Source organism: Haemorhous mexicanus, chromosome Z, assembly GCF_027477595.1.
Source record: "Haemorhous mexicanus isolate bHaeMex1 chromosome Z, bHaeMex1.pri, whole genome shotgun sequence".
Taxonomy (NCBI): domain Eukaryota; kingdom Metazoa; phylum Chordata; class Aves; order Passeriformes; family Fringillidae; genus Haemorhous; species Haemorhous mexicanus.
In genome coordinates this window covers 213,065-241,013 of record NC_082381.1, presented here as the reverse complement: position 1 = coordinate 241,013, position 27,949 = coordinate 213,065, and the positions used below count along the sequence as shown (strand labels likewise).

The 27,949-nt window shown below is 38.1% G+C and overlaps 1 protein-coding gene across 7 annotated transcripts in view; it reads left to right on the top strand.

Moving 5' to 3' along the window:
- ARB2A (ARB2 cotranscriptional regulator A) overlaps positions 1-27,949 on the top strand; it is a 255,332-nt gene that overhangs the window by 151,292 nt on the left and 76,091 nt on the right. For 6 of the 7 annotated variants that reach the window (XM_059873455.1, XM_059873457.1, XM_059873456.1 and 3 more), the window contains one exon: positions 882-1,001. The exons of the other annotated variant lie outside the window; for it this stretch is intronic. In XM_059873455.1, coding sequence (XP_059729438.1) covers positions 882-1,001 — 120 coding nt within the window. The remainder of the gene's footprint in view (positions 1-881; positions 1,002-27,949) is intronic. 7 annotated transcript variants of the gene reach the window in all.

The window sequence follows — 27,949 nt, the reverse complement described above, 5'->3', positions numbered from 1 at the left end:
TGTGTGAAATATTGGCAGAGCAGGGTACATAGCAGAGCATCTTATTCTTGTTGCCTGAGACTAGACCAAATTTGTAACAACCCAAGAAAAAGGGAAAATCTAGAGGGGTATAGTTCTTTCCAAGAGCCTTAAGCTCAGACAACCATGAGTTTTGATGAGACTGCACTAAAATCAATGTGTGTCCCTGTAGTGCCTTCTGTGCATCTTACACTGACTGATTTTGACAAATCTTGTTCAACAGTAAGAAAATGTCGTCCCCTAGCTACCAAAAACTCCAAAGTAATGACTGCCACCAGTTAAGAGGTGTTTTGTTTGCATCATATCTCATAGTCTGCAGTCACAAGTAAGATTTGAAAGAGTAGTTGCAATTACCATAATTTTAATCTTAATTCAAGTTTCCAGTGGCTCATAGTATGAAATAAAAGTAAAAATTGAAATTAAAGGTCTTTACTAACCTAAATTATTTTACGATTATGAATTTATATTGTTCTTACCTGTTTTTATTTACCAACCTAAGGCATAAATACTTTAAACAAACCCTCAGTGTATAAACATTTGACAAATGAGTTGTCAAAAGAATGAAAATCTGAGCTATGACTCATAATTCCTGTGAATGGCTCTGTTTAGCAGAATTGTCATCATGGTATTTACGTAAAATTTTGCAGATGTATAATTTTGTTATACTTATTAAACTAATCTCAGAAAACAACAGTTTTACTGCCTTTATTTAGACAAAAGAATCTGTTCTCTTTTTGATACTTGTGTGTATCCGTTTGATCTTTGTTTTAACAAAACATTCTAACATAGAGGAACACATTGTTTTTAGACAGAATTGCCATTTTTAGAAAGATAATTGTCACAAACATAATTTCTTTCTGCAGGATAATGGCTCTCCTGAAGAACATGCGATTTATGTTTGGGACCATTTTATTTCCCAGTCAGCTGCAGAGAATGTGTTTTTTGTTGCTCACAGTTATGGTGGACTTGCCTTTGTAGAGTTGGTAAGTGTGAATTCTCCATTGCTGTCTTTTCTGAAGACTGTCACAGATTTTCTACATTCTTTGTGATCACCTTCTTGAAAGTAGCTAGGTAGAAACACCTGCCAGTGGCCATGTACAGGTTGGTCAGGATTTCTTTGCAACCAGAAGGTCGCTCATCTTTTCTAGTTTTGAGATAGACAGTAAGGTCCCAAGTGTCCATGAGCCTGAAAGACTGTGGGGGAAACAGAACATGCTTCTTGTCCAGACTATGTACTGAAAGGCAACAGTTTCTGCTGTGAGGCAGAAAGACCTGGGGACATATGAGACTAAGGACATGTAAGAACAGTTTTCAAGTGAAGTCACAGACACAAATGCAGCTTTTTGTATATAGATTGGAGCTGAATGTGCAGGGAAATATGGCAGTTTAATTCAGTTTTTGCAGTTTTTCTGCAAAGATCTGCAGAACTTGATGGAAGGACTTCTGTTTTCCCTTTTATTAGGCTCCGCAGCAATATAAGGTGGGAAAAACTTTGCTTAGTGTAAAGCTGTTCTACATCTGGTGCTGAAACTGCTGAGCATCTAGTTTGTCAGTCTTTCACTCTTTTCTCTAAAAGCAGTTCTCTCGACCCCATCTGGTGTACCAAGCTGCCTGTTAAACTTGTGTACCATTCTGTCAATGTAGCTACAGTCTCCTCATATGATTTTAAAACAGTATCATAATCAGGATATGTTTTATTGAAGAAAACTACAGAAAAGTAAGGGTCCTGTTTATTGTGGAAAGTTAAATTGCAGAGCATTAGAACTGGTTTTATAGACACAGGAAACAGCAGACATATATGTACATCTTTTGTCTACAACACATTAGTTTAATCTAACTGAAACGTGATTAAAGTGTTTCCTGCCTGAACATAAGATGAATGCCTTAGTTAGGATGCGTTGCATTGCATGTGCCTGTTGCTCTTGCAATGTCATGAACATTAGGGAGCAATTGTTCTGTCTTGGCTTTCCTGAGTTGTGATTTTCAGCTGCTCTGTCTTTCAGCCCAGGTTATTCTGATGCGACTTGCGGGTCCAAAGTAAAGCCTTGGCAGAATTTCTGTAGGTTTTGTGAAGCCACATTGTTTGGGTCACCAGATGCCCAGAGATACATACACGTAGCAAAGGGCCGGAATAAAAAGCAACTGGAGACTTTTCTCAGTGTTTCCTAAACAGAGTGCTGACTTGAAGGAGGCTTGGAGTATTTTTCCCTCGCATTTCAGACAATGGCTTGAGGCGGCCTGGGTAACAGATGACCAAGGTGTCATTCCCATTTTCCCTGTTTTTCTGTCACACTGGTGGATATTTCTTCACTTTTGTTCTGCTTTAATATGAAGCACACTGATGTTTCAGAGCAAGACTTGACTTCTGACCTTGGGGCTTCCAGGGTCAGGGTGCTCAGGGCCTGTGAAGTTATCACAAGCTTAGCAAAAATTTTTAGCAATTGCAGGAAGCAACCAGCAAGTAAGAAGTTCAGAAGTATCTTTGTCAGAAAGACAAGATGGTCTCAGTAAGGGTCAGTTTCTGTAGTCTGCTGTCTCTGCAGGAGATGCATGCCTGAGAGAAGGAATATAATACATATCCATTGGCACATCACAAATCTGTCATGCAAAACTAGACCTGAAATGTATTTTTAATGCAACTCAGTGTTTTTCTAAAAAAATCAAAGAATATTAGCACCTGATTTAGGCAGAGGTAGTTTGATATTTGAGTACTATTAAAAGCCATTTGATTAAATAATTCATACACTGAAGGACATATCATTGAAATAAACCCTGAACTATTTCATCAAAGTATTCATTTGTAAGGTTTTATTTTGTTATCGTCTCCTTTCTCTTAAACTTTATATCCATACGGCACTTAGTAATTGCAATGAGCTCCAAAAAGAAACAGAGCAGCTGATGGGCAATTACTGTCTTATGACAAATACATTTTCGATCACTTCACTTTCTTCTCTGATTCATGTGGGGGTGATGATGAGGTTGATAGAACAGCTACACCGTATAGCAACTGTACCACCTCTACACTTCCTTTGCAAGTTTTTGGGTTAACTGATTCATGAAATTGTAGGTTACAGTTGTTATGGAGACCTGTTGCACAGCTGCTCCTTCTGCATTTCTGCCTATTACAGGAGAGCAGTGTGAAGCATATGGCTTTAATTTGGAGTGAAGGTTTCTGCCTGAGCCCTCAGAATTTTATCTTGCCTGCAGGGAAAAAGAAAACAAGCAAAAATGTTTTTTAAAAAAATGTGTTTTCAATTAATATCTTCTTAGTCAACTTTCCATGTTCAGTGCTGAGAGGTCTCTCATGATGGCTTGCAGTCATCTCAGCTACAGCTTGCCACTTCATGATGGTGTAAAGCTCCTGATGGAAAGGGGATGTTCTGGCATTAAACAGAAAAACCCAGTGAAAGCTGATATAAGGCGAAGTCTTGTTCATGGACATTCATACCATTGTGTGGGAGGAGCTGCTGCTCTCCTAGGAAAAGGCAAAGAACAATACTCAGCCTTCCACAGGCAGTATCCATCCAGGTGCTCCTTTGTCTGAAGCTGCTGAGGAAGGTAGCTTAGGAAAGGCAGTGCTGCTCTGCCTTGTCCCTTGATTGGCATGCACTTTGTTGGGAAACACGAAGGGAAAGAGAGCAGATAGGACCATCACATATAAACTGGTATAAAAGGAGGATCATTTTTATTTACAAAACTTTGGTGTCCAAATTTTGGTCTTCATTCCAAATTTCTTCTCACCATTAAAATAAGGCTGAGTTTTGGAAATCCTTCATTAAACAATGAAGATAAGGCTTGGCTGCAATTTTCAAAAACATGCCACATCAAATAAAAATTTTATTGATCTTTTCGATCTACATTTTCTCATGTCTGTGATTGCTGGATATTAAGACAAATAGGGTGAGTCTGCAATATCATGCTCAAATACACAGAAACTGTTACCCAGTTACTGCAACATAGGCACACATTTTCTGTACCTTGTTGTGTCATAGATTACTAAGGGAATAACTGAAAGTGATTAAAATGCGTGGAAAATAAAGTTTCACCCATAAATGTACTAAGTTTTATTGTTCTGTTGTTTATAGGTTGAATTACAAATGGTGAATCATAAGCCATATGTTAGAATGTATCTTAATGTTTACTAAATTAAACTTTGTGTAATTGCAGTTTGAAATTAAACACGCATGTGATAATATCTGCACGTAAATTACTTTTTGAACGCACAACACTAAAAATAATTGTTGGGTCATTTTGTTTTGCTAATTGCTTATTACTGATTTTGAAAAACTCAAGCCATGATTCATGAACACATCTCAGGTTCCTAATTCTGTTATCCCTTGCACTGTTTAGTCAGGGATTTATTTTCAGAATCAGTTTGCTTTAATTGATGGTAAATTGTAGAACTTTGCCAACTCCAAGCTTATAATAATTTTATGAAATTTAACAGAAAGTGAGAATTTCAAATTGATGGAGTCAATTTTAATATTTAGTTTACAGAAAATAAGAAGTTTCTGGTACAACGCCTCCTTTGAGTTTTCCTGCCAAATTTTATGCGTTTACAATTATTTTGCTTTAAATATAATGTTTTTCCTTGTCATTGCCTGCATGAAAGACCCACACAGAAGAATCTTTGCAGAACACTTCTGCTGTTGCTCCCTTTATTTCTGAGACCCTAGGCTTTACATTTTCAGTTATTTCCTCATAATCTTAAAACTAGAGTTACAGCTTTTTTGTTTCAATTTTAATTAAATGCTATCTTTTAGAAAAATACTGAATATCATGGGAATAATGAAAAAATTGTAAGAATCATTAATAGTGTCTCCATCTTACATCATTCATACTACTGTGGAAATACTATGTATTGACAGTTTGCACAAAGGTGTAGGTAAAATGGCGGGAGGGTGTCCTTTTAGGAAGCTTTGTTACAATGAGAGCCCTTAAAACACACTGTTCAATTTACTGTATGCACTGTAGCGTTCTAATTCCATCAAATCTGCAAATTTTGGCAATTTGAAATAACTTGAGGTCCGTCATTTTGAGATCCTCACTGCAATATGCTGCCACTTCATCTTGCTGTATTGTGCTGAGTATGGCAAGGACCTGGCCCTGACTGGCCCTGAGAGGTGCCATAATAATGGTGATAGACAGGCACCTGCTGAGCTACCTGTGAGTCTCTGAGGCTGCATCATTATTCTGGCACAGGCAATATGCAATTTAAGAAACTTAATGGCTAGGCTGTGAATCTATCATTAGTTTTTCATTAATTTAATTTCCTGAAGTCTCAGACTGAATCTTTTGTTATATTTGGCTTTTTATAAATTCTTATATAAATATATCTACTTATTTTTAAATTCAGTTTGCCTGGAAAATTGATGAGTGGGTACTGTGGACTTGCAACTCTTAATTCCCCTGGCTGACATGTTAAATCAAAATATGTCTACTGATGTGTGTTAGAGATAACATGAGGTCTGTGATGGCTGTAGGAAGCATGGAAAAGAGCTAGAAGTAGTGGGCTGTGAAGGACAACACAGTGACCAGGATTCTTATTGTGAAGACAAAAGCGAAATACCACTGTGCTTTAAAGCTCTGTGAGCATGTAACTGGGGGGGAAAAAAAAAAAGAAAAGAAAAAAAAAAGACACTTTAGATGTTGAATGTCATTTGGGAGAGCTGTGTGGGGTGCTGTCTTGAAGGTTTATGGGAACTTGGCTTGTATGTCCAGTCTTTAGACAGGTCATCTCACTCAACCCTACCTGATTTAGGTCTTGAATTTTTCTGTGTTGGGCACTTACAATAGCATATTTTTGAGGTAGGTCTAATTTAGAGCTCACATTCAGAAAAACAAGTCTGAAAGTAAAAATGATATCTTGATTCTGTTTGGTTATTTATTTCAGCTTTTCTTTGTTCTACTTCTTGGGAAAGTACTTGTTCATCTGAAAAAGATCAAATGAGAAATGAGGGTGGGCAAGAGAAGCTAATGGAGGAACCAGTGGTCAATTGTATAAAAAAGGATTGGACAGGAATAGGGTCTCTAGCCTTGATGCTAATTTTTTTAGTATTCCTGTTACTGATGTGGGCACGCAAATTAAATATGTGCTCCTGAAATTGGATCCTGGCATTAAGTGATGGAGTATTCAGAAGTAGAATTTCTGCAGTAATATAAAGTTACATTCTATGCCAGGACAGTTAGGCATTGACTGGTCAGTGCCTTTGTGCACAAAGAGTGATCTCATCTACAGAGAAAAGCAGGACTGAAGAAACCCTTGGACAGGTGGCTTCATTGTCAGTGGCTGTAAGTAAATGACTAGGTAATTTAACAAGAGTCAGATATGATACTGTGATGTTTTTGCTCTTTCTGTCCCAGGAAGGGGAGTATTAATGCTGTCCAGCTTTCTTCTGTGATTCATCAGAGGTAATTTGACACATTTGGGAAGATTAAGTCAAGAGATATGGGGAAGAGGTATTCATATGCTTGAGTCAATGGAAAGCATATTTTGCCAGAAACAATGAAGGATCCTCAGACCTGCTGTGACATGGTGCCAGCATGGACAGGTCCTAGCTATCATAAGCCATAGAGATACTATATGCATGCTTTAGGCTTATCAGCCTTAAAAAGAGCTATGTTAATTGCTAGTCCTCTTATGTTAACTTTGGTAGCTACATCTATAAAGAGAAAGTTCAGCATCTGCTTTGTATTTACTGCAGAAACTGAGCTTAAAAACATGGCTTGTTCAACCTGGTAAAGGAAAGCTTAGAAGGATTGGTAGCACTCAGCAAATACATCTGGACAATAAAGAGCAGGGAGGGAGAGCCTTATAAGCCAAAGAACAATGTCGGCACAGGAGCAAATGGATTAAAACTGGTCATGAATAAATTTAGGGTAGAGTTAGGTCTCTCGCCATTGGATTAGAAAGTCCTGCTTGGGAAAAGGACTGAGGCAAATCTGCTGCCAAGCATGACCCACACATGGCAAGAGTTATATGAGTAATTTGCTGAGACTCTTGGTCCTTGGTGTGACCCAGAAGTCTGTGTTCCTGTGAAAGACATCATATGCAGGTGTATATTTTCAGCCATGAACAATTTGACCACTTTTTGGATTAATTTGTCTGGAGTTGATGCTACTGTGACTTGAGGCTCAGTCCACTGGAATAGCTGAGTTTTAACCAAAACCAGGTCAAACCTGTAACACCAGTGTTGGCAAACAACTTTTTCCTTCCTCTTTAGTTAGAATCGTAGAATCAAAGAATATACTGAAATGGAAAGGACACATCAGGATCATCAAGTCCAACTCCTGGCATAGGACACCCCAAGAATCACAACATATCCCTGAGAGTGTTATCCCTACGCTTCTTGAACTCTGTCACAGGCTTGGTGCTGTGACCACTTCCCTGGGAACCTATTACATTGCCCAACCACTCTCTATGTGAAGAACCTTTTCCTGATATCTGAACCAAATCTCCCCTGACTCAGCTTTCCGCCATTCGCTCAGATCCTATCACTGGTCATAAAAGTGAAGAGGTTCCTCCTCATCCCCTCCTGAGGATGTTGAAGGCCACAGTGAGGTTTACCCTCTGTCCCCTCCAGGCTGAACAGACCAAGTCACCTCAGCCACTCTTCATACAGCTTCACCTCAAGGCCCTTTATTATCATAATTACCCTACTGTGGATAAACTCTAATAGTTTTATATCTTTCTTATATTGTGGTGCCCAAAACTGCCCCTAGCACTTGAGGTGAGGTTGCCCCAGTGCAGAGCAGAGCAGGGCAATCCCCTCCCTTGTCTGGCTGGCTGGATCCCAGATGCCAGGGCACTGCTGACTCATGTTCAGCTTGCTGGTCCACTGACCAGGACCGCCAGGTCCCTTTCCACAGTGCTGCTCTCCAACCTCTTGTTCCCTAGTCTGTACACACAACCAGGTCTGTCCCATTGGCGTTGAATAACAGGAACTGGGGAGAAGACTTGTTTTTGGAAACAGTGGACTTCTTTTTGCTAGTGCTTTTTGAAATGCACAAACTTGAGGTAGAAAGCAACAGGAATAGCAGATCCTGTGATGAGAGTTTGCACCCGTAAGGAATTTAAATGGTGGATTGAGCAAACAAATATTGAAATATGCATGTCACTGTTTGCTGTACTGGAAACCGCTTCTTGATCACATTCAGCTTTTCTGATAACAAGTGTGTGTGTGTGTGTGTGTGTGTGTGTGTGTGTGTGTGTGTGTGTGTGTGTGCGTGTGTGCGCACATGAGTGTAAACACATTTATGTATGCCTATATTCTAACAGAGAGCAGATAAACATTTTAGGCCACTCAGCCTAAATAAATAAACTGACAAGCATACACTGGCATCATTAGTTCACTTGCTAGCATTTATTGTCATTGTCCATTTGTGTTGTGGTAGGAATCACATAGGAATGCCTTGTCCTAAAGAGCTTGCAATCTGGAAGGATGCTCTAATGGGAAGAGACAGAGGAATGATGAACAGTTGCAATACAGTTCATAGTATCATAGCCGCATGTCCTTTTAAATTTTTTGGTGGTTTACTGTAAATGCCATGTAGGCATCCCCTTCCTCAGTTCATCTGAAGCTCTGCTAGCCTCGCTGCTGGATGATAGTAGAGGATGACAGCAGTGAAAGGCTGAGCATTGGCCACTTCCAGAATAGACACATTTGGAATATTCATCCCTCCTTGTTACCTTGCTGTAGACAATATGCTCAGCCTCTTTGTGTTTTGCTTCCTCTTCATCATTTGCTAATCTGGTATCTCATGGTTCATTCAGCTCAGGCCATGATCGGGGGCTAGCTGTGCGTGTGTCTCTTCCCCACTTCTTTCCAAAAGAAGAAAGACAATGTTTCCTGGGATTTTATACTGAATAGTGATTGTTGGCACCACCCATCATTACTTTTTTGTCTCATTCTACCGTTCATACTAATTTTCTAATTTGACACCAAAGTTGGCATGTTAATTATGAAATAAAAAAATAACTGGATATGAGTGAAAGTTAGGGTTACTAGAAAATCCAGTTACATGGAAATACATGTTTGTTGCCTATGGTCAAAGGCACAGCACTTTCTGCATTTCTTTGCAGAATTTTTTCTAGAGTTGCATCATCTCACTAGTTTTATATTTTTATAACTTCTTTGCATCATTTTAAAATCCATACATTACGCAGTGAACATTTAGGTTTCTGCATGAGGAGTTTTTTGATCTTTAGCAATTGTTCTCATAGTTTCATCCTCTTGTTTTTTGTAGCTCAACTTGTGTAACTAGCTGTTCAATTTTTTTAAATTTATTTTTTATGCCTGTCTGAATTCAGTTCTAGTTGTCAGCATTTCTTTGACAGTATACTGAGGATTGAACTCAGTATTCTAGATGCAATTAACATAATTAGTTCAGGATGAACTTCAGTATCTTTGTTCTGCTATGCAGCATTTTGGTCAATGCAACAGTGGTACTAGATTTTTTTTTTTTCCTAAAGTTTCGTTGAATTTAGTACCTGCTAATGTTCATGTATCTCTCAAAGTCTTTTAGTGCTCTCAATTTTCCTTTCCCCGGTGGTACTGCATGTACTAAATATGAATGTAGATTATTTCTTCCCAACACCCCCCCAAACAATATTATCTCACAGTCTTCCTAATTAAATCTAGCTGTGTTGTGGCCCTTGTTGCGCAGGATAACAAACTGGATTGTAATAACAATCCCTTTTGTGCTACAGGTCTTTAAATCTTGGAAGCTTGTTTTGTATTTCTTTCATGCCTTGCTTCTCTTGGCGGTTTGTCCCACTTTAATGTCACCTGCAAATTTAATTAATTCCAGATAATTAATGAAGATGTTAAATAAAACCATATTTGGCATCTATCCCTATATCTGGCTAGAAATGTCCTTCTGACTCAGTAAATTCCTTTGTATTATTTTCCTTTCCTGCATTGTTTCCTCTGTTTTAAATTCTGCAAGACAATATAACTTATCAGTCAGTTTATTTTTCATTTCAAGTTCCAGCTTTGAAAGGAAAAATAAAAGCCAAAACACAAGGCCATATCAAAGAATATATCATTCATCCTTTCAGCTGTTTGCAAATCAACTTTATCCCTTGAGCCTCTCAAAGCTGATGGGCAACATCTCTGTGCAGCCATCTCCTTGAAATGTGTAGAGCACACTGTTGATTGTGATAGTTTATTTCAGAACCCAGGGCAACTGATTTTCCTGAATTTCTTGTCTGGCTATTTATTTCCTCACTGGTTCCCAGAAGTTAAAAGTTCCACAGAGGTGTTTGCTGTATGAACCATCTCATGCTCATCAGAGCTCTTCAAGACGTAGGGGAAATTCATCAATGGTAACAAGAGACGTGTCTTCTGTCCTGAACCTCTTAAGTACCTGACAGTGCAGAGTTTTGCCTCATCACCATTCTTTTGGTGGAAACTAATTCAGTTCATCTCTTTCTTGGCTCTCTGAGGTGAACTCTTAAGGTGCTGGTACATATCCTGCCCTGCTGCGTCAGTAAGAAGTCACATCTCCTGTTTTCCCTGATGCACTTACTAGTTTTTCACCCTATCCAAGTTGATGATCTTCCAACTTTGCCTTCTTAATCTTCTGTGAATGTGCATCTTGCTTTTTTTAAATCTAATCCACCTGTTTCTGGTCCCTATTTTTACTGTGTTGCATCAGGACAGGAAAATGAAATATCTAGAGCATTATTTTATGGGGATGTGATCATTGTATCTGGCTCTGCATTGATAGAGCTGTAGAGTCAAATGATTGAGTCTGTTGGTTGTGTGATTCTTTTCCCACCAAATACAGTATGAAGAAACCTGATATTTTATGAAACTTTGTGTGTTGTTATCTCTATAGATTGATTTGGAGAACAGCACAATACTAAAATTTTACAAGATATTACATTGTCACAGTCTAAAGGTTTACAGTTCTTTTTTTACAGTTCTTTTTGAATGTATATAGGAAGACTAATAAAGAAAAAGAGTAGGAATTTTATATTTGCTTATACAATGATAGTTGTGGAAATATCACACATAGTATGCACTTACAAGTTTTGTGGTGAATTGAGATTATTCCATCTGAAATATTAAGCTGTTCTAAATACTGGCATTTGGTTTCTCTTAATGGAACTGAACATTTAAAAAAGGAAGTTGTCTCACTGATAGTTCACATTTTTTCCCATTTCTGTGACCTTACGCTCTTAAGACCATACAAGTATATTATGTTCATGTTAATTTAAATGGTAATCCTGCTGAAAAGTATATGTATGGCTTTTCCGTGGAACAACAGAGATTTTACCAAACTTTAAAACCCAGTTAAGTGGCTCAATCAGAGAAACTACAGTTTAATAATATATTAGGCATTGCAAATCCAGGTGGAGTAAAAGGAGTGCAAACATATTTTAGTAAAGGGAGCTCTCAAACTGTGGTACCTTAAGAAGCAGCTGTTTCAGCATATTAGTGAAGTATTTTCGTATTAATAATAGCATGACTACTAATGTGTAAATGTTAAAATAATCCTATTTAAGGGCTTTGATTGAATGTGATAAGACATAAAAATATGAGGTCATTTTGTGCATATATTAATTGAGAAAATTGTGCTTTTAGTGCTGCAGAATTGAACTGAGATTTTTATGCAATATTTCAAAGGGCAGGAGTAAAATTGCCTCATAAACACCTGAAAAATAAGCAGTTTAATTTCTAAGGCAAATTAAGTCTAATAAAGAATCTCAGTATCGTGCGGTATTAGGATAGAAAGGGCATGAGATTTTTACTTCGATAAAGCTGAGGCATTTATTTGCTTGTCAGTATCTGTATTATATTTTGTCTTAGAGTGGCTCGAGACATCTGACCGGAGTAATATATCTTAAAAAAATTCAAAATAACCCTGCCATCCCCCTCTCAGTCCCTACCCCTGTGGGCACATAACTGCCGGTGTTTTACAAGGTGTTAAAGAACAGCAATTATATTATCTCATCCTTTAAAATAAAGGCATAGTTAATTTAACCCTCAGTAATCTTATTTCACCTTGCCACCATTGCAGTCTACAGCCAGCAGACTTTTTTTTTTTAAACCAGCTGTTGAAGATAACCTAGTTTAAAGAGTTCACAGCTGAACGTGAGGGATTCATCATTATATATTTACTGTCTGAGGCTGATATAGCTGTAAGGTTTTTCAGATGCCATTGATCTATTGCGCATGTTCCCTCCCTGGGTTGCAGGACGTGCTTCTATTTGCATAAGGCCCTGGGCAAGGTTCTTTCTTGCATTGATTGGCCTGTCCAAGGGAGCCTGATGTGCTCCTGCATTGATCACCCTGTCTTTTCTTGGAAGGCAGTGTTACACTGAGTTCATCTCAAACATTCTAGGGAAAACTCTACTGCAGATGTCGCAATTTTATTCATATGTTCTTTTGAGTATAGTCCTTTCCTTTTTTTTCCTTTTCCAGGGTAACTTTCTTTGTGGGGTTTTGTTGGGGCTTTTTTTCACCCACTTAATTTGAATGTGTTTCTGCAGTTATAGTGAAGCATAGACCAGAATGTACTGAAAAGCTATATTACATTTACACCAATTATTCCATGCTGTGTTTTTTTCCCTTTAATATAATGCCTATAGCTTCCAGCAAAAATCAAAACTACTCTGTCTTCAAAGGTTTCACAGTTATAACAGGAGAATTAATCTAAGAATATGTGTACTGGTGTCTTAGCTTAGATAATTATTGTCAGTTGTAACTTGTATGATTTGTATTAGTTTTCTTCAGTGTTAGAAAAATAGCTTTAAAATGGCACCTTCAGCATAAAACTGTGTTTGGATTTTGGTTTTCTAGAGGCATACTCCAAAATGGATCATGCAGGTAAATTGCTGGGCCAATGACTGATCAGCGAGGACAAATACTTCCCTACACAGTCCTTGGGTTGCCAGCGTGGTGTATTGGGGACTGTCTTTCCAACCCAGGTTAAGCAGCAGAGTTCCTAAGTGGTTATACTCAAAGGGTGGCTCATGGCTAATGAATAAGCTGACATATGAACTTTACCAAGCACATGATACATATCAGTGGAAAACAAAATACTATGAAAGAGTTCCTCTCCTATAGAGGACCAGAACAAAGAGCATCACAGTAATGTTTCTTGATTACTTTTAGAAAAAATTCCTATGGATATTTTTGTGGATTTTGTAGAATTTTCTTGGAAATAAATAAGTATTCAGAGATACGTAGCTGAGGTCATGTTAATGCAGTAACATAAACTATGCAGGCTTTTTTCTTTTTTTATTACTTGAATAATAGTTCCATGTCTTTCACTGAAGTAAGAATGTTTCCTGTTGTATTGTGATACTCTGGCCTAGGGAACATATTCCTTTGGTCATTTGGTAAAACAAAACTCAGATAAGTATAATTCAAGTAGCATATATGAAATTTCGTCTTCATTATCATGCAAATGTGGTGAGAATGTAACATTTCCCAAGATGTCATTTGACTATTAGGATCTTTAGAAAATGGTCTCTCAAAGCCACAAAGCTAATATTCCAGAAGAAAGCTATATAATACCTAAAAATTGCCTGTCCTTATTTTATATGAATAATAAATGTAGTAGGACAAGCCATTATTAAAATCACAAAAGAATATGTTGACCTGTTGGAACAAGGATCTTTTTTGATTTTTGCATCAATGATGAATTTTGAGCTTTCCATAGTGTAGAGGATGAACATGCAAATACAGATTTCAAAAAACTGCAAGGATAAAAGAAGTAGGATCCTAACTGGAAATCTGATCTAATTTGTTTCAGTACATAAATTGTATCTGTGGGTATTTATACTGATACATGTTTTGTTATACATAGTGATATTCTTTGCAAGCATTGTATATTTTGTGTGTCTGCGTTGTGCATGTATTTTGCATCTGCAACACCTTTCATTTTTCTAAGCTCCCTTTTGCTGGTATTTGAGTTAATGAAGGTAGAAGATGGGCATGGGCTAAATATGGACTAATCTTTTAAATGGGGAGTGGAACTTGATTTTAATTCTAAAATAAAAGAAGAGTCTGAGTGTCTCATAGCAGCCCATTATCTGTGTTATTCATTTGTAGGAAAATACTGTACTTGTTTATGTGTGTCAACTGTGCAGGGCATCAAAACCTAAAAAAATTTCTGGTAGCAGAAGAAACCTTTTGCAAGCAGTTTCAGTTTTGAAAAAGAAAGACTGGTACATGACTATTTATAATTAAATTAAAATAAAGAAAATAAATCTAATCTCTTACTTCAAGCAGAAATAGTCTCCAGGAAAAAAGGTATCCGTAGCATGCATTGTGCTATTAAACAGTGGATGCCTTAGAAAAATGTGATGAAGAGATATGTAGATACTTCTAGACTTTTAGATACCCACCCTGGATTGTGTAGAGTGAGCTTTTTCTTGGCAGATATTTGCAACCTTGATGTGTTGAAATAAATGTTTAAGTGTTTGAATGAGTTTTAATAATTATTTGATTGCTGGGCATCAGGAATGCAAGCAAGTCCTTCTACTCAGTCTGAGTAAAATAGAATAGCACAATGTAAAAACTGATATTTTAAAGTTTTCCTGTTTTCTACAATAAAAAGTGACAATTTTCTGATGTCAAGCTGATAAAGAATGAAATTTCAGAGCTGTTTCAAAGTCTGTGGGTTTGGCTTGGTTTGGTTTTGGTTTTTTTTTTCGTTTGTAAAATGGTGATATTTAGAGTCTGGAAAAATTACAGAGGATGTTTGAAGTGTCGTTTCTCTCCCGTGCCACTGAGACATTTTCATTTTACAAGCACATTACTGAAGTTAAGAGGTAGTTCTGTGCTGTTTTGCTAGAGAGGCGTTTTCAAAGTCCAGGTACTGCTAATATGACAGATACCATGTACCAGTTAAGAATGTTTTCTGTTGCTTCATTCCTATCTACAATGAATGATACGTATGTGGTATCTCCCCTCCACTCAAAACCCCTTGATGATCTAACAGGTACACTTCCATCACTCGTGAGATACTCTAAATGCATTTTATAAAAGTCACTGAACTTTATTTTTGCTGAATTTTTTTAGGTAAAATGAGGTGTTTAAACAACAAAGACTTGGTCAAAAATGCCGACACTTATAATCTGGTGCAGCAGTCAGAGGAGGGAATTGATAGAACCTCCCTGTCTCACTCCAGAAATGCTAATTTTCTTCACGTTCTTATTTTGAGGAGAGGCTGCTTTGAGCATGATACAGACTACTTACCACCTGATTTAGTGCAGTTGCAGTTTTAGCCCTCCTTGTTGCTGAAAGGGTAATGGATGTTGGTGTTTGTAACGACAGTGTGTGATGAAGGCAAAACAATTAGAACCATCCTGCTCTACAGACTCTCATGTTGCTTCCTAACACCTTTTTTTTCCAGGAAAAAACTCCCAAAGCAATTGTCCTATGTAAATAAAGGCTAAATTATTTTTTAGCTGGGCAAAACTGATTTTTATCAAATTGCATGGAAAATAGCAATTTTTTTATTGGCATTGCTTTCAGTTGCACTTCTTTTATTTGTACTTAATACTTTTTTATATTTTGCAGTATTCTTCTAAGTAAAATCTAAGTAAAGTTTCAACTGTAATCGTGAAGCAAGTGCTGCAGAAAAAAAAATTTGAAATTTCGATATCACTATATTTGGTAGATTCACATGAATTGTGGAAAAATGTCTATAGTTTGTAACTGCACAAAATTAAGTTTAGTTATATAATGCACACTCCTTGGGGTATCTTACTTTTAATTTTAAAAATCTTTGTAGCTTCTGTTTCTCTTTCATACAGACTAAGACACCTTTTTGCAGCTTAAACAAATATTTCAGAATCAGGTAGTTCAGGAGACATATCCTGCAGGGAAACACATCTGCCTGGATTCAGTAAGCTAAATGTGTACATGCCACAGTGTGCTGTTCTGTCACCTCCCAACATACATCTCATCCAGCTCCACACAGGATTACATGTTGTACATAGTATCAGTATAATATTCATGATAAGTTTTAGTAATTTTCTATAGCATCAAAGACGTATTGATACTGGTAATTCAGTCGTTCCCTGCTTCACCCTGACCTCTCACATATCGATACACTCCCCTTCAATTACTCCTCTTCCACCCAGATGTACCCAAGTGAAACTTTTCCAGCCTGTCAGCAGCAAACACTTGGTTCCTGCTCTCATACAGCAGACTGCATCCATCCCTTCCCTCCCTTTTCTGCAAAGCCAATGCACCCCAGCCACCTGCTGCAAACAGCAGAAGTGCCAAGATCCCAAAAAAGCCTCCATTTTGATTGTAACCCTCCTTGCAGTGCAAAGATAATAATACTGAGGAGATGTCAGTCTTCAGGTTCCTCTTTTCTTCTGCTGGTGTCATTCATGCCGCACAGATGCCTGTGTGGTGCTGCGCTTTGTGCATGTGCTCCCTGTCCTCAAGCGAGCTGCGCATGGCTTGAGCTCTGAGTAAATAGCAACTGCTTTCTTCTGCAAAATTAGCTTCTGCTGGCCAGCCTAAAGTGTAACCTCCTATCACATTTTCTGCAGTAGGTTGACATCCTCAGGCATGAGGGATGAAGCATGTTATGGCAGGCAACTTTGTCTTTTCTTCTGTTCCTTAAAATAGCTGTTAGCATCTTTGTGTGCAGCAGGAAAATAATTAATTTTTTTTTAACATCTGTAATATCTAATGTTAATATTGCCTTCTGCCTCCCAAACTGTTTTGTGCTCTGGTGAACCATGCTGGGGTTTGGGATGGGCTTGCCAGGTGGTAGCACAAAAATATTTATTGATTAAAGCCATAGCTGCAGCATCTGCTAAAAAATGCAGTTGAATTATTTTAGTTGCTATTGCTAACTTTTTCAGAGTGCTAGATTGCTGCTTAAATCTTCCAAGCAAAACCTTCCAAATTTTGATATTAAGCCTAAATGTTTATATTGTATTTAGAGATTTTGATGAATCTTACACAATAGTGGTTTATTGGCAATTGTGCCCTAATGGTCTTTTAAGGTATCTAAAGATGCACGCACTGTCGTTCTGAACCTTGTGTTTCCAAGCATTTGTCTCTTGAACTAATACATATTTGCTGCATTCAAATTAAACAGAAATCAATTTATAATGTATGTTGTAACCTTTTGTAAAAGCCTAATTATGTTCATTGCTTTCTACAATGCAAGGATTGGAATAAATGTCTGTCAATACTTTAGGTGGGGAAATAGTACAAACATCTTTTGATCTGAATATATTTATAAATAGTCACTTGCACTTTTTATGCAAACTGTCAGGATGCAATTTTTAAATTTTTTTTAATGCTATTAGAAGACTGGCTTATTTGACACCTCATATAGATATTTTTATATGTTTTAGGCTTTTTCCATGTGCCTGTAACTGGTGCTGTCCCGTATTATTCTTTTAAACTTTTTGTCTTTGTTTCCTTATTGCCTATACTTTATGGATGATGAGAATACTAATGAACATATGATGCATACCATCATTCACAAGATGAACAGATAGTTTTCTCTCTTTGTCAAATGTTTATGGAGTAAAATGAAAAATTAAACGAACCCAACATTGATTCTGTTGTAATTTCAGCTTAAATAGAACTCTTACTGAGGTTTTATAGAATTTTCCCATCAGAGAGAAAATTCTGAGAGTGCTAGGAGACTATTTTTGTATCCGAAGAGTAAAGTTTGACGTGATTTATTAGAAGGCATAGAAGCTATCTTACAAAATTGTTGATACTGAACCATAAGAAAGTCTAAATAGTTTTAACCTTCAATTAACAAAAAAAAGGGGATAAGATGTCAAAACACTCATTACACGTTTAATTTTATTTTCTGATGGATTCGAAGCCTTATGGCTGTGTTCTGGCCACTCTAGTTCAGCCATTCAGCCCGTGCTGCCCGTATTGTGTATTCAGCAGTTCCTGTCGTACATCTTCACAGGAGTGATTCTGCCGAGCTTTTTAACACTCATTTTTATGCATGGCCTGCTACTTTACATTGAAATATCTTTTTTCTTTTTTTTTTTTTTCTGAGCTGCCTGCAGCATTAAAAATGCTTGAACATGTCAGGCTCGGTCTGTGTGCCTGTGTGCATGCATACGTGTGCATATACATGGGAACAGAATAATAAGTAAATGCGCTGGTGGATGCACGTGTGCCGCCGTGCCGAAGTGCCGGGCGCGTTGCAGCGGCTTACCGGTGCGCGGTCCTGCAGCCGCTCGCAGCGGCGCGGCGTGCGCAGGGGAGCCTGATGCTGCCTCTCCCGCAGGCAGTCCCCTTGATGCTGCGTGGGGGAAGCGGGGGCGGGGGGGGTCTCGGCAGTCAGTGACACTAGAGGGCACTGCTTGTCCTCGGTTGCAGCTTCCTTCTGGGACAGCGAGCAGAATTAGGCTGAAGTCCATAATCTTACTTTAATTAACAAATGAATTCTTATTAAGTCAGTCTAGGCTGTTTAATTCTTTGTTGTTTTGCTTTTAGCCTTGTGTTAATATCATGGATGGAGTCATCAGCACTTGCAAATAAATGCAGAATCAATTGTCCCATACAGTAACAATTTTATAAAAGATACCCCAACTTGGAATGTTATTCTTGGCAAGGCCAGGGGGCTGAGTTTGCCCAGCGATGGGGTTTAGATCCCTTGCCAACTGTGCTTCCAGCCATCAAGTGTGATGCAGTGTTAGAAATGTGTTAGGGAGAGTCTTGACGACTTAGGGTGATTTTTTTTCAGCAAAGGTCAAAGAGAAAGATAAGCAGAAGACAAGAACAGGAAATGTAAAGGGTCCGTCTTTGATATGTGTAAAACATGTACCATTTACATTACCCTTGGAAAAATGTTTCTCAGCTACAGAATACTAAATCACCTGAATTGCTCCTCCAAGTTCAAATGTTTCTTCCATTTATGGTTTCATTTGTTTTGGATGGAAATTATGAAAGAAGTTGAATGATTGGATTAATCAGGCTAATAAAATCAGGCACCATTTCAGAAGCATCAGAAATTTAGATGTCAAAACAATAACAACCAAGCTCAATGACACCAAGCAGTGCTGTTAGCTTGCCCTTGTCCTCTGCAGTTGGCCGAGCATTGTAAGGAGTGCTGTGGGCTGGCCAGGTAGGGAAATTTTCTTTCCAATGAAATTCCAACACTCAAGTTCAAGAAATTTAGTCCTGTGGCTTAAAGCATTGTTCATTGCTAAGCAGTGATTTGGGATCAGGCCCTACATGAAATCTTTTTTTTTCTTTGTTTCCCTGGTGGTTTGCCTGAATGTTTCTTTCTAGTTAAGTGTTGTTGACTTTCAATGAGTGTGTAAATTTTCCAACACCAAATATTAATAAATGTGTGGAAGCTAACAGCTGGATTGCCTGATCTCTAGAAATGACCTGTTAGTCAAGATGATGGCTGCTTAGCGTAACCAAAGGTTTTTCTACATATAAGGGATAGATTTAATATGTTTAAAACATAATGATAGTCTTAAAAGGGATAAGTCATTTTTAAGAAACTTCTAAAGTATTGTTCTAGCCAGAGCTCATTGCCATTAAAAAGCATAATAATATAATAATAGGTTGTGTTTTGTGCAGACTGAATTTTAAGTATTGTATTTTAGTCCCGCATAATTGCTTGCAAATGCTAAGGTGATTTTGAACCACTGTAGTTCTGAGCAATCTCTTTGTAGACAGTGAGATGAGTATATGCATTTCTGGAAAATCCTCCTGGTAGGTACTGCATGATTTCAGAGGATGGTGTAGGCCTGTTTCTTATAAATACGTAGGTTTCCTAATTTCTGTATGGTTATGTCTTGAACATGTTTAGTAATAGCTCCGTCATTTAAGAAGAGTGAGCATCACCTAGTTTTGCTTTATCAGTTCATAAGCAAAAAGAAATAAAAAAGGTGTTTAATCAACGAGAGCAACTCTTTGCATTCACAAAATCGTAATTTGAAATCTTACTTTGTGCGTGCTAATGGTCTATAAGCAGCGAGATGCCAGAATTGCTATAATAGGATTTTCCCAGTCCTAGAAGGATTTTGCTTATGGCTATGAAAAGTTAATTTCAAATCCTGATACACTTGCATTAATTTTTGAGACATTAGCTGAGTGTAGTACAGCGAAGAAAAACACGAACACCGCACCACTGTGGTGTAGCTAATTGTTTATTACCTCCAACCGAAGAAGCATCAGTAATATGCAGGCCACAGTGTCTGCAAAAAAAAAAAAAAAAAAAAAAAAGAGGTAGGAAACTGGCAGAAAAGGTCTTGCAAATTTCTTCTTGAGGGTCTTGAGAAAAGAGCTGAGGAAGAAAAGGAGAAACAATAGCTTCACCATGTCCTGAAGATGATACAAATGGATCTTGGCGTACTTGGAAGATCCTGTTTGTTCATTAAAATACTGTTTGACAATCAAACTATAGAATGTACCAAACCTTCCTGCTTCTGAGTGAGAAAGCACATCTTCATAGTTGTATGATTTATGTATGAGAAACAAATGATTTAGATGCTTATATGCACCGTACTTCGGTAATGTTTTTGTATTCTGTGGAGTATTTGCTGACAAAAGGAGCATGTTATCTCTTCTGTTGCTGGTAAGGGATCTGTTGACTCCACAGCTGTGTAAAAACCTCTAATCAGCACCTATTTTAATCAGCAAGAACTTTACTATAAATCATTATCAAAAAAAGCATTGTGCTATGCTTTTATACCACTACATTTATTTTGAAATTAATAAGGAAAAATAATACAGAGCTTGTGCTTGAGATGGGCTAATAAGCGTGCCCATGAGACTTTCCTTTTCAAGAACTAAATGAAAGCTTTTGCATTGCTAACAGGCTACAAAAGTTGCTTAGGTAATAAGACTCCTTTTCTCTTATCAGTTAAAAAGAAAAGGGGAGGGATGGGATGGCTCAAGGGATTGGTAATCAGATTACAAAGTCTTTCACTTCTAGGTCACTGGTTCAAATCTGCCCCCTGTTTAGTAGTGACCAAAAGCTGTTCCCATCTGATGGCTTTTCAGTAGCCTTTGTGCAATTCATGAATGATCTATATGCAATGCTTGGTGAAAATCACTCCTAGCCATTGCTTTGGGAGTTTCAACTCAAACCCTTTAAGTAGGAATAAATGATCTGCTCATGCATTGAAGGGTTTGGTGGGTTTATTTTTCAGAATAATTTTAATAAGATAGCAGAGCAGTGCAGCTGAATTTGCACTGTAACAGCTGCTGTGGGCTACAGCTGCCATCATCACTTCCCACTAGCATTGATTCGTAAAAAGTTGTTACCAGCTTACTTAAGAATTGGACTGATGTGTCTTAATTTGAGCCACATGGTTTCATTCCAGTCTACTTTCATGTTAGACTAGAATAGATAAAACCGTAATTGAAAAAAGAAGAAATAAAAGAAAATTACTAAATTTGTTCAGCTTAGAGGAAATATACTTATTATAGTAAAACTGGTTTTGAGACAGAGTGTGAAAACATTTTTATTGATGGCTTTAGTGTTGCAATAATGCTGTGAGACTGCAGCTTCAGTGGTTTCTCATACTATATGTGACTTAGACCACTGTGGTGAGCTCAGATAAATGTTGGAATAACTTTATAAATTGAAAACAAGGGAAACCAGAAAACTTGGTGGTATCTGAAAATAAGTCCTTGCAAGTGTATGTTTTCTAGTGTTGCCCCATACTGGTGCTTACTTTCTGGTAGTTAAATAATGGACTTATATTCTTGGCTCTTGTCAGCATTTTGAAGTGCTATTTTCCTTAAGGAAGAGAAATGCTAGAGGACAGTTGCTATCAAGGGGATGTTGTTTCTGGTTCATTAATATAGGAACCTGAAGTGAGGACTCTCTGCTAGATGTACATTCCTGTGGAAATCACTGTGATAGAAGTGTGTTTATGTCCATAGGGATGCACACAACCCATTATGAAAGTATGACTTTTTCCTTAAAACCAGCCAAAGTATTTCTTTTGAGACAGCAGGCATGCCACATGTATGCTGCAGTAGATTTTTGCAGTAGATTTTTTTGCAGTGAACAAGGTATTTCATCAAACCTAAATGATATTTCATTAATATAAGTCTCACTGAATCAAATTAATCACATCAGCCTCTCATTACTTGCATAAACTTCAGCGTTTGCTTGTAACACCTCAACCTGGAAAAATAAAATATATGTGCATGCTGAGCAGAGCTTGATGGGTACCAGCAAGTGGAATGCACATTTAGCACAGGGCCAGAATAGGCCTTTCTTTGTTCTCCCAAGAATACATCCTCATATGTTGGGAGTGATCTGCCTAACATGCTTATAGTTTCACATTGAAAACCTAAGCCAGAAGAGTGCTGATAAAATCTGTGTACCACAACACATGGTCATACCCATGTTTTGCAAGAATGGCTCAGGTGGGAATTTACTTCCACTCTTTTCACACTTGGCTTTCATCTGCCAAGTTAGCTGGCCTGTGATTCAGTATCATCCCCTCTGGAAACTGCAGCAGTTGCAGGAAAAGAAAATCCCAGGCAACATATTTATGATCCAAACCACAACATTCTCTCCTAATAATACATTGGTATCAGATGTCTCAGAGGTCTGTGGACTCGGAGCAACTGGTGTGGTATCCCACTGGAAAGCATAGGCTATCCCAGCTACTCCAGGAGCAGAGTGTCTCCATTTCCCAGCGCCAGGGTGTTTTATGGACTGCTCATAGTGTTGCAAGCTTACTTGCACCTGCATCTCTGGCCCCATTTGCCAGAGGGGAGGAGGGGGAGTGGAACCTAAGTTTAGCAGTGAGAGAGGTATGGGCAAAAAAGCTTGCCAGCTTCACAGAGCTGTTTGGTCCAGGAGCATAGGTTTGTAAGCCAAAGCCATTCATTTCAGAAGTTCACACAAAGGCAGGGTCGTGAGGAGGGAAATATTCTGAAAACACTGGCAGCACACCTTTGCTCCTTTTCCCCAGGGAAGGCTGGCCTTCTTCTGGTGGTTATGTCAGTGTATGTTAGAAGTGGGCAGACCCATGATGGTTCAGCAGAGTTTGCCTATATTTGAAGGTGGTTGTGAGTTTAATCATTAGTTTAGAAAATAATTTGGTTAAACTGAGAAAACCTCCCAGCAAAGCATTTTTCCTATTGTAGTGATGATTCTTGTGACGTTTATAAGCCATAAGTGCATGCCTATATATTGGATGTGATTTGGCATGTATGATGGGAGCTGTGAACTGTATTTGGTGTCATGGTCCAGTTACATGCTGAATTTCAACCGATTGTGTGATAAGCCATATGGCTCATTGGACCCCAGTCTGCCTGCATAAGCTAAGGTGGTGGTGCTGGTAATGAAATTAAGAAATGCAAATTTATCCTGGTGTCTTTCTTCACTGAAGAGGACTTTTGAGGAAAAGTAGCAGAAATAAATCTTGCAGTTGCTTTCTAGTTTAATGTTGTTTATGAACTTTATGAGATCGGAGGGTCATGGGGAGTATCATGCTACTGATTTGTAATGGTTTGGAAATCAACACCGGGGTGGCTCCAACTGCCTTTGATCTAACTTAATGACTATTTTGTATATTCTATTTAACTTACTGTAAAATTAGGCAAAGAGCATACAGGAATGCTTCTCTGTGTCCTAGATGCCTAAATTTCTACCTGTGTGTTCAGGACCAAACAAAAAGAAAATGGTTCTCTGTCAAGGAGGTTGTCATTTGGTGGATGCATAATAAAAAGGAGACAGGAAATGCTGTAGGAAAGGGAGACTGACTTTCTACCTTATCCCATGATGTAAACATCTTAAATTTTTTATTGATGATAGCCTGAATATGTAGATTTCACTAAGTATATTGGCGCCCATGCAAGCTGTGAGCTACTGCAGAGAGTCTGACATGTGGCAGCTGAAGGAGTCATTGTAACTCAGTCATCTGCATCCCAAGACCATGCTTGTCCCTGAGACTGAAAAGTCGTCCAAGACTTTTCTCTCGTAAGCTCCCTGGTTCTTCTCTCAATATCAAAAAAGCTGCTGGAGTTTGAAAACTTACTACGATTTGCTCACTGATAGGTCTGAGGAAGCATTTGACACCATGCTTTGATGGGGCACCTCAGATGAAATGCCAGCTGGGCTACACTGCTGGGTGTCAGCTGTGCACTGCTGCTCTTAAATGCTTCAACTGTCTGCAATGGCTGCAAAATCAGGCTGAAAGTCTGGCACCCAACCTACATTTATACAAGGAGATGTTCAAAATGATGTTCAAATTGTGATTTGACCATGCCCGGAGCTGCCTGGGACTGTGAAAATCATTGTGAAAGCTGAGCCCAGGATTGCAAGTCTGGGGTAAGAGGCTGAGGACACTTCCGATTTCAAGCAGAGGCATCTCTGTTTCCTAGTCTTTGTCCTTTCTTTTTACTACAGCACTTCAAGCTTTTGTTCATGGGTCTAGGTGGCTCCTCTTATCACTTAACTGTTATTTTGGCTTTATTGTGTTGTGATCAGGTTTGCTTTTGATTTTATTTATTTTATATTCTATTTCAATTTAATTTCTTTAATGGTAAGTTGGGGTTTTTTTTACTTTAATATTTAATTTCTAACTAGGCATGGCACTCAAATAGCTGTCCACTGCTTCAGAAATCCAGATAAACCAAGAGAAAACAAAGCTATGACCTGCAGCCAGTAAGGTTTTACTGGCAAAGACTGGAAAAATCCTTTGCCATCACAGCTAAGATAACTTTGTTAACAAAATCTCCAGGACAGAGTTTGCATAGCTATGCCAACAGAGGACTGGTCTTGCTGGCTGAGTTCATGTCATTTGGACAGCTGATGCAGCCTCCAGAAAACCTCCTGCATCCTTTTTAAAAGGATGCTGCTTACACAGACACATGGTAAAGCCAGAGCAACAAAGGATGTGCTGTGCTGGAGGTTTGGTGTGATCACATGCTCACACCGTCATGCACTATCCAATTCCAAATTAACTCTGAATACAAAATGAAATGGTTTAGTAAACTACGTGATTTTGCAACTATGATTTTCCTGGTGCTCATGTACTTGCAGTGCACATACACAAACTATCTTTAAACAACCTTGCTCAAGTATCAGATGCTCCTCAGCATTACTTGTGCCAAATACTGCATGTGATAGTTCTGGACATTTTCTGGCAGCTTAAACTGACCCTTGTGGAGCTACACTTTCATAAGGCCAGACTGCTTTTTATCTCATATGTTAGAGGCAATCCAACAGCTAGCTGCTGCTATCAGCAACATAGGAATATTAACACTTGTATTGATCAGGCTTCACATTCTGTACCTGGATAGGAGATGGGTAGAAGCTCTTGGCCCTTCAAAACTTGATTTTCATGCCAATGAGATCTCCCCAGTTCGAGTCTCCAACCTTGGGACAGCAGACTCCAGCTGTCAGGAGGGAGACCCAACTGGCTGACTCCAGGTAGACTCATCTGCTCCAAACCTCCCTTTCTGATCATCACTGTGGTTCTCACAGCAGTGCAAAGGTAAATATCTGAGCAACCCTCATTGCTGAAATGTCTTGAGGTCCAGTGAAAATGGATTTATTTTTGTCTGTGTTAGTTGAATTTCTAATGGGAATGAGCTTCACCAAACCCTGTTATCTAATGTACGCTTTTCACCTGCTAGGAAGTTATCTGCAGAAAGCCAACCTTTTTTCCTCCAGGGAGTGGAGGATGTCCCTGCCACCAGCTTGTTTTGTTTTCGTCTGCTGTGGGCAAGATGTAGCAGACCAATTCAAAGACTTTTATACTCGTGGTGCCATACCAGTTTAAGTCTTGTGAACTGCTGCACTTCATTCATGTTAAAAAAATTGTGGGGAGGTTTGTAATTGCGGTAAGCCAGTATTCCTACCCATAAGCCTGCCCTGCCACACCTAAACTGCCTGTTTGGGAAGTTAGTTGTTTCCTTCATTATTGCAGGTGCTCAAAGACTTCTCTCTTGTAAACTCCCTGTCATGACACACTAGGGTCAAGAGAATAGGAGAATTGTATTATGAAGTTTAAAGTTTTAATAAAGCTGAAGCCGTAGGCTTTCTGCAAGAGAAGCATGGGTTCTATTTGCACTGTTCAAAAATATACCAGCAGAATTTGGTGAACAGGTTTTTTTTCAGTTGTTAGGGTTTTTTACTGAGTTATGCGTAAGGAGGATGACTTAAATCTTGAGCTTTTTAATTAATATTTTTCTACTCATTATTGATTTTATGAATTTACAGTTCCAATGTAAGGTGGTAATTTTGAGTAGAAGTTCTGCAGGAGAAATTGGTTTGCATTGCGAACTTTGACAAGTCCTAGACTCTAGATGCTTTTAGGCAATCTGTTCTAATATGTTCATGCATTATTACTACTGTTGCAGTATGATTTATTGCTGTAGAAAAATATCACAGTTGTAGATGTAACATCCAGTGGATCTTTGAACAAAGTATCAGCATTGGTCATTCTCTAATTGTATCTTCTAAGGTATTTTCTTTTGCTGTTTAAAAACTGATGTGTATCAGGCCCTTTGTCTACTTCAAGTAGGGATTTTATCACATCTGCAAATTCATTTAGGAAAGATGATTGCTGTTGGTAATTGAAAATGAAAACTGGTAGAACTTTGGATTGTTTAGTATTTTTGCTTTGTGTTGTTCAAGCAAAGCAAAAATATTAAACAATCCAAAGCAATGGAACTAAGCTTGAACTATGTTCAAGCATAGTTGCCCAGCAATTCTAATTCCTAGTGAATAATATTTTATGAGGGCTTGAGGATCTAATTCCATCTTAAGATGTGCAGAAAATTGAGAGTACTTCAGAAATTCAGGAATTCTATTCAGGAAGCAGTGAACAGTCTTAGGAATGCCAGACCAACAAACTTGCACTACAGAATATATACTTTCTGGTGAAAATAAGTTTTTCATAACTGAGGAGAGGCTCAAGTGCTGCCAGGCAGACAGACTAGTTAATTGGTTTGTATGAGACTGAGTGAAATGATAGTTGAAGAGAATGTTGACTGGTAACAAGCAAGTTACAAGGAGAGCATATGAAGTTACCAAAAAGGAATCCGTGTTCCTTTCCAAAAGGAAATAAAAATTGCCCTCTTGCACACTATTCCTATCATGTGATTCCCTCTCTCCTCCTATCTACCATTGCATTTACAAATATTGCAGTGTCCGGCTGAAGCTGTTTTGATCCACCGAAATTTCCACTGCAAATTCATTCCATGTCTGCAAACCAGCGAGGACTTTTGGACAGGGGCTTCCAGTTATTTCCTCTGGAAAGAATTCTGCTTGCAGATGCCAAAATGTCCTAAGAGTCTCCAATCAGTATGATGCAACTGGACATAATGGAAGACTTGCAGCAAAATTATATTGCTCCAAGTCAAATGCTTGTTGTTGACATGCCCATTGAAGCCCAGTGCATACCATGTAACACCATGCCACAACTGAAATTGCTGTGGAAGACAAAGAAAGTAGCTGAATAGTTTATTTCAAAACTTCAAGAGAAATTAGAATTTGGATGTGTTTTTAATTCATTTTTTAATCCATTTTTCCTCATTCCTAATTACAGACAACTCAGAAGAGTAAATATTCCCTGAATATGAAGTGATGCTTTTTTAATTTGATTGTATGAACTTGCAAAAATAAAACCTGTAAAAAAAAGAAATATTTTAACTTACTTTAACTTTTCTCAGAAGTTTGGATTTTTACCTGTTTTAAATGTTAGAATTGATGTAAAGAGTTCAATATTTCTAGGATTTACTCCCACAGCTATTTACCTAAAATCTAATTGGTACTTTCATGGATTTTCATGGTTTGTGGTTGGTAAGATGAGACCTTTAAGTCCTCTTTTAACACACTGATGCTTTCATTTGACAGGACTATTACGCTATAAAATATATAACAAAGGCCTATTTTATCATCTATTCTGACTATATATGCATGCTAAATAAACTGCATATGTATTGTATGTACGAAGCTCTGTTTTATTTATACA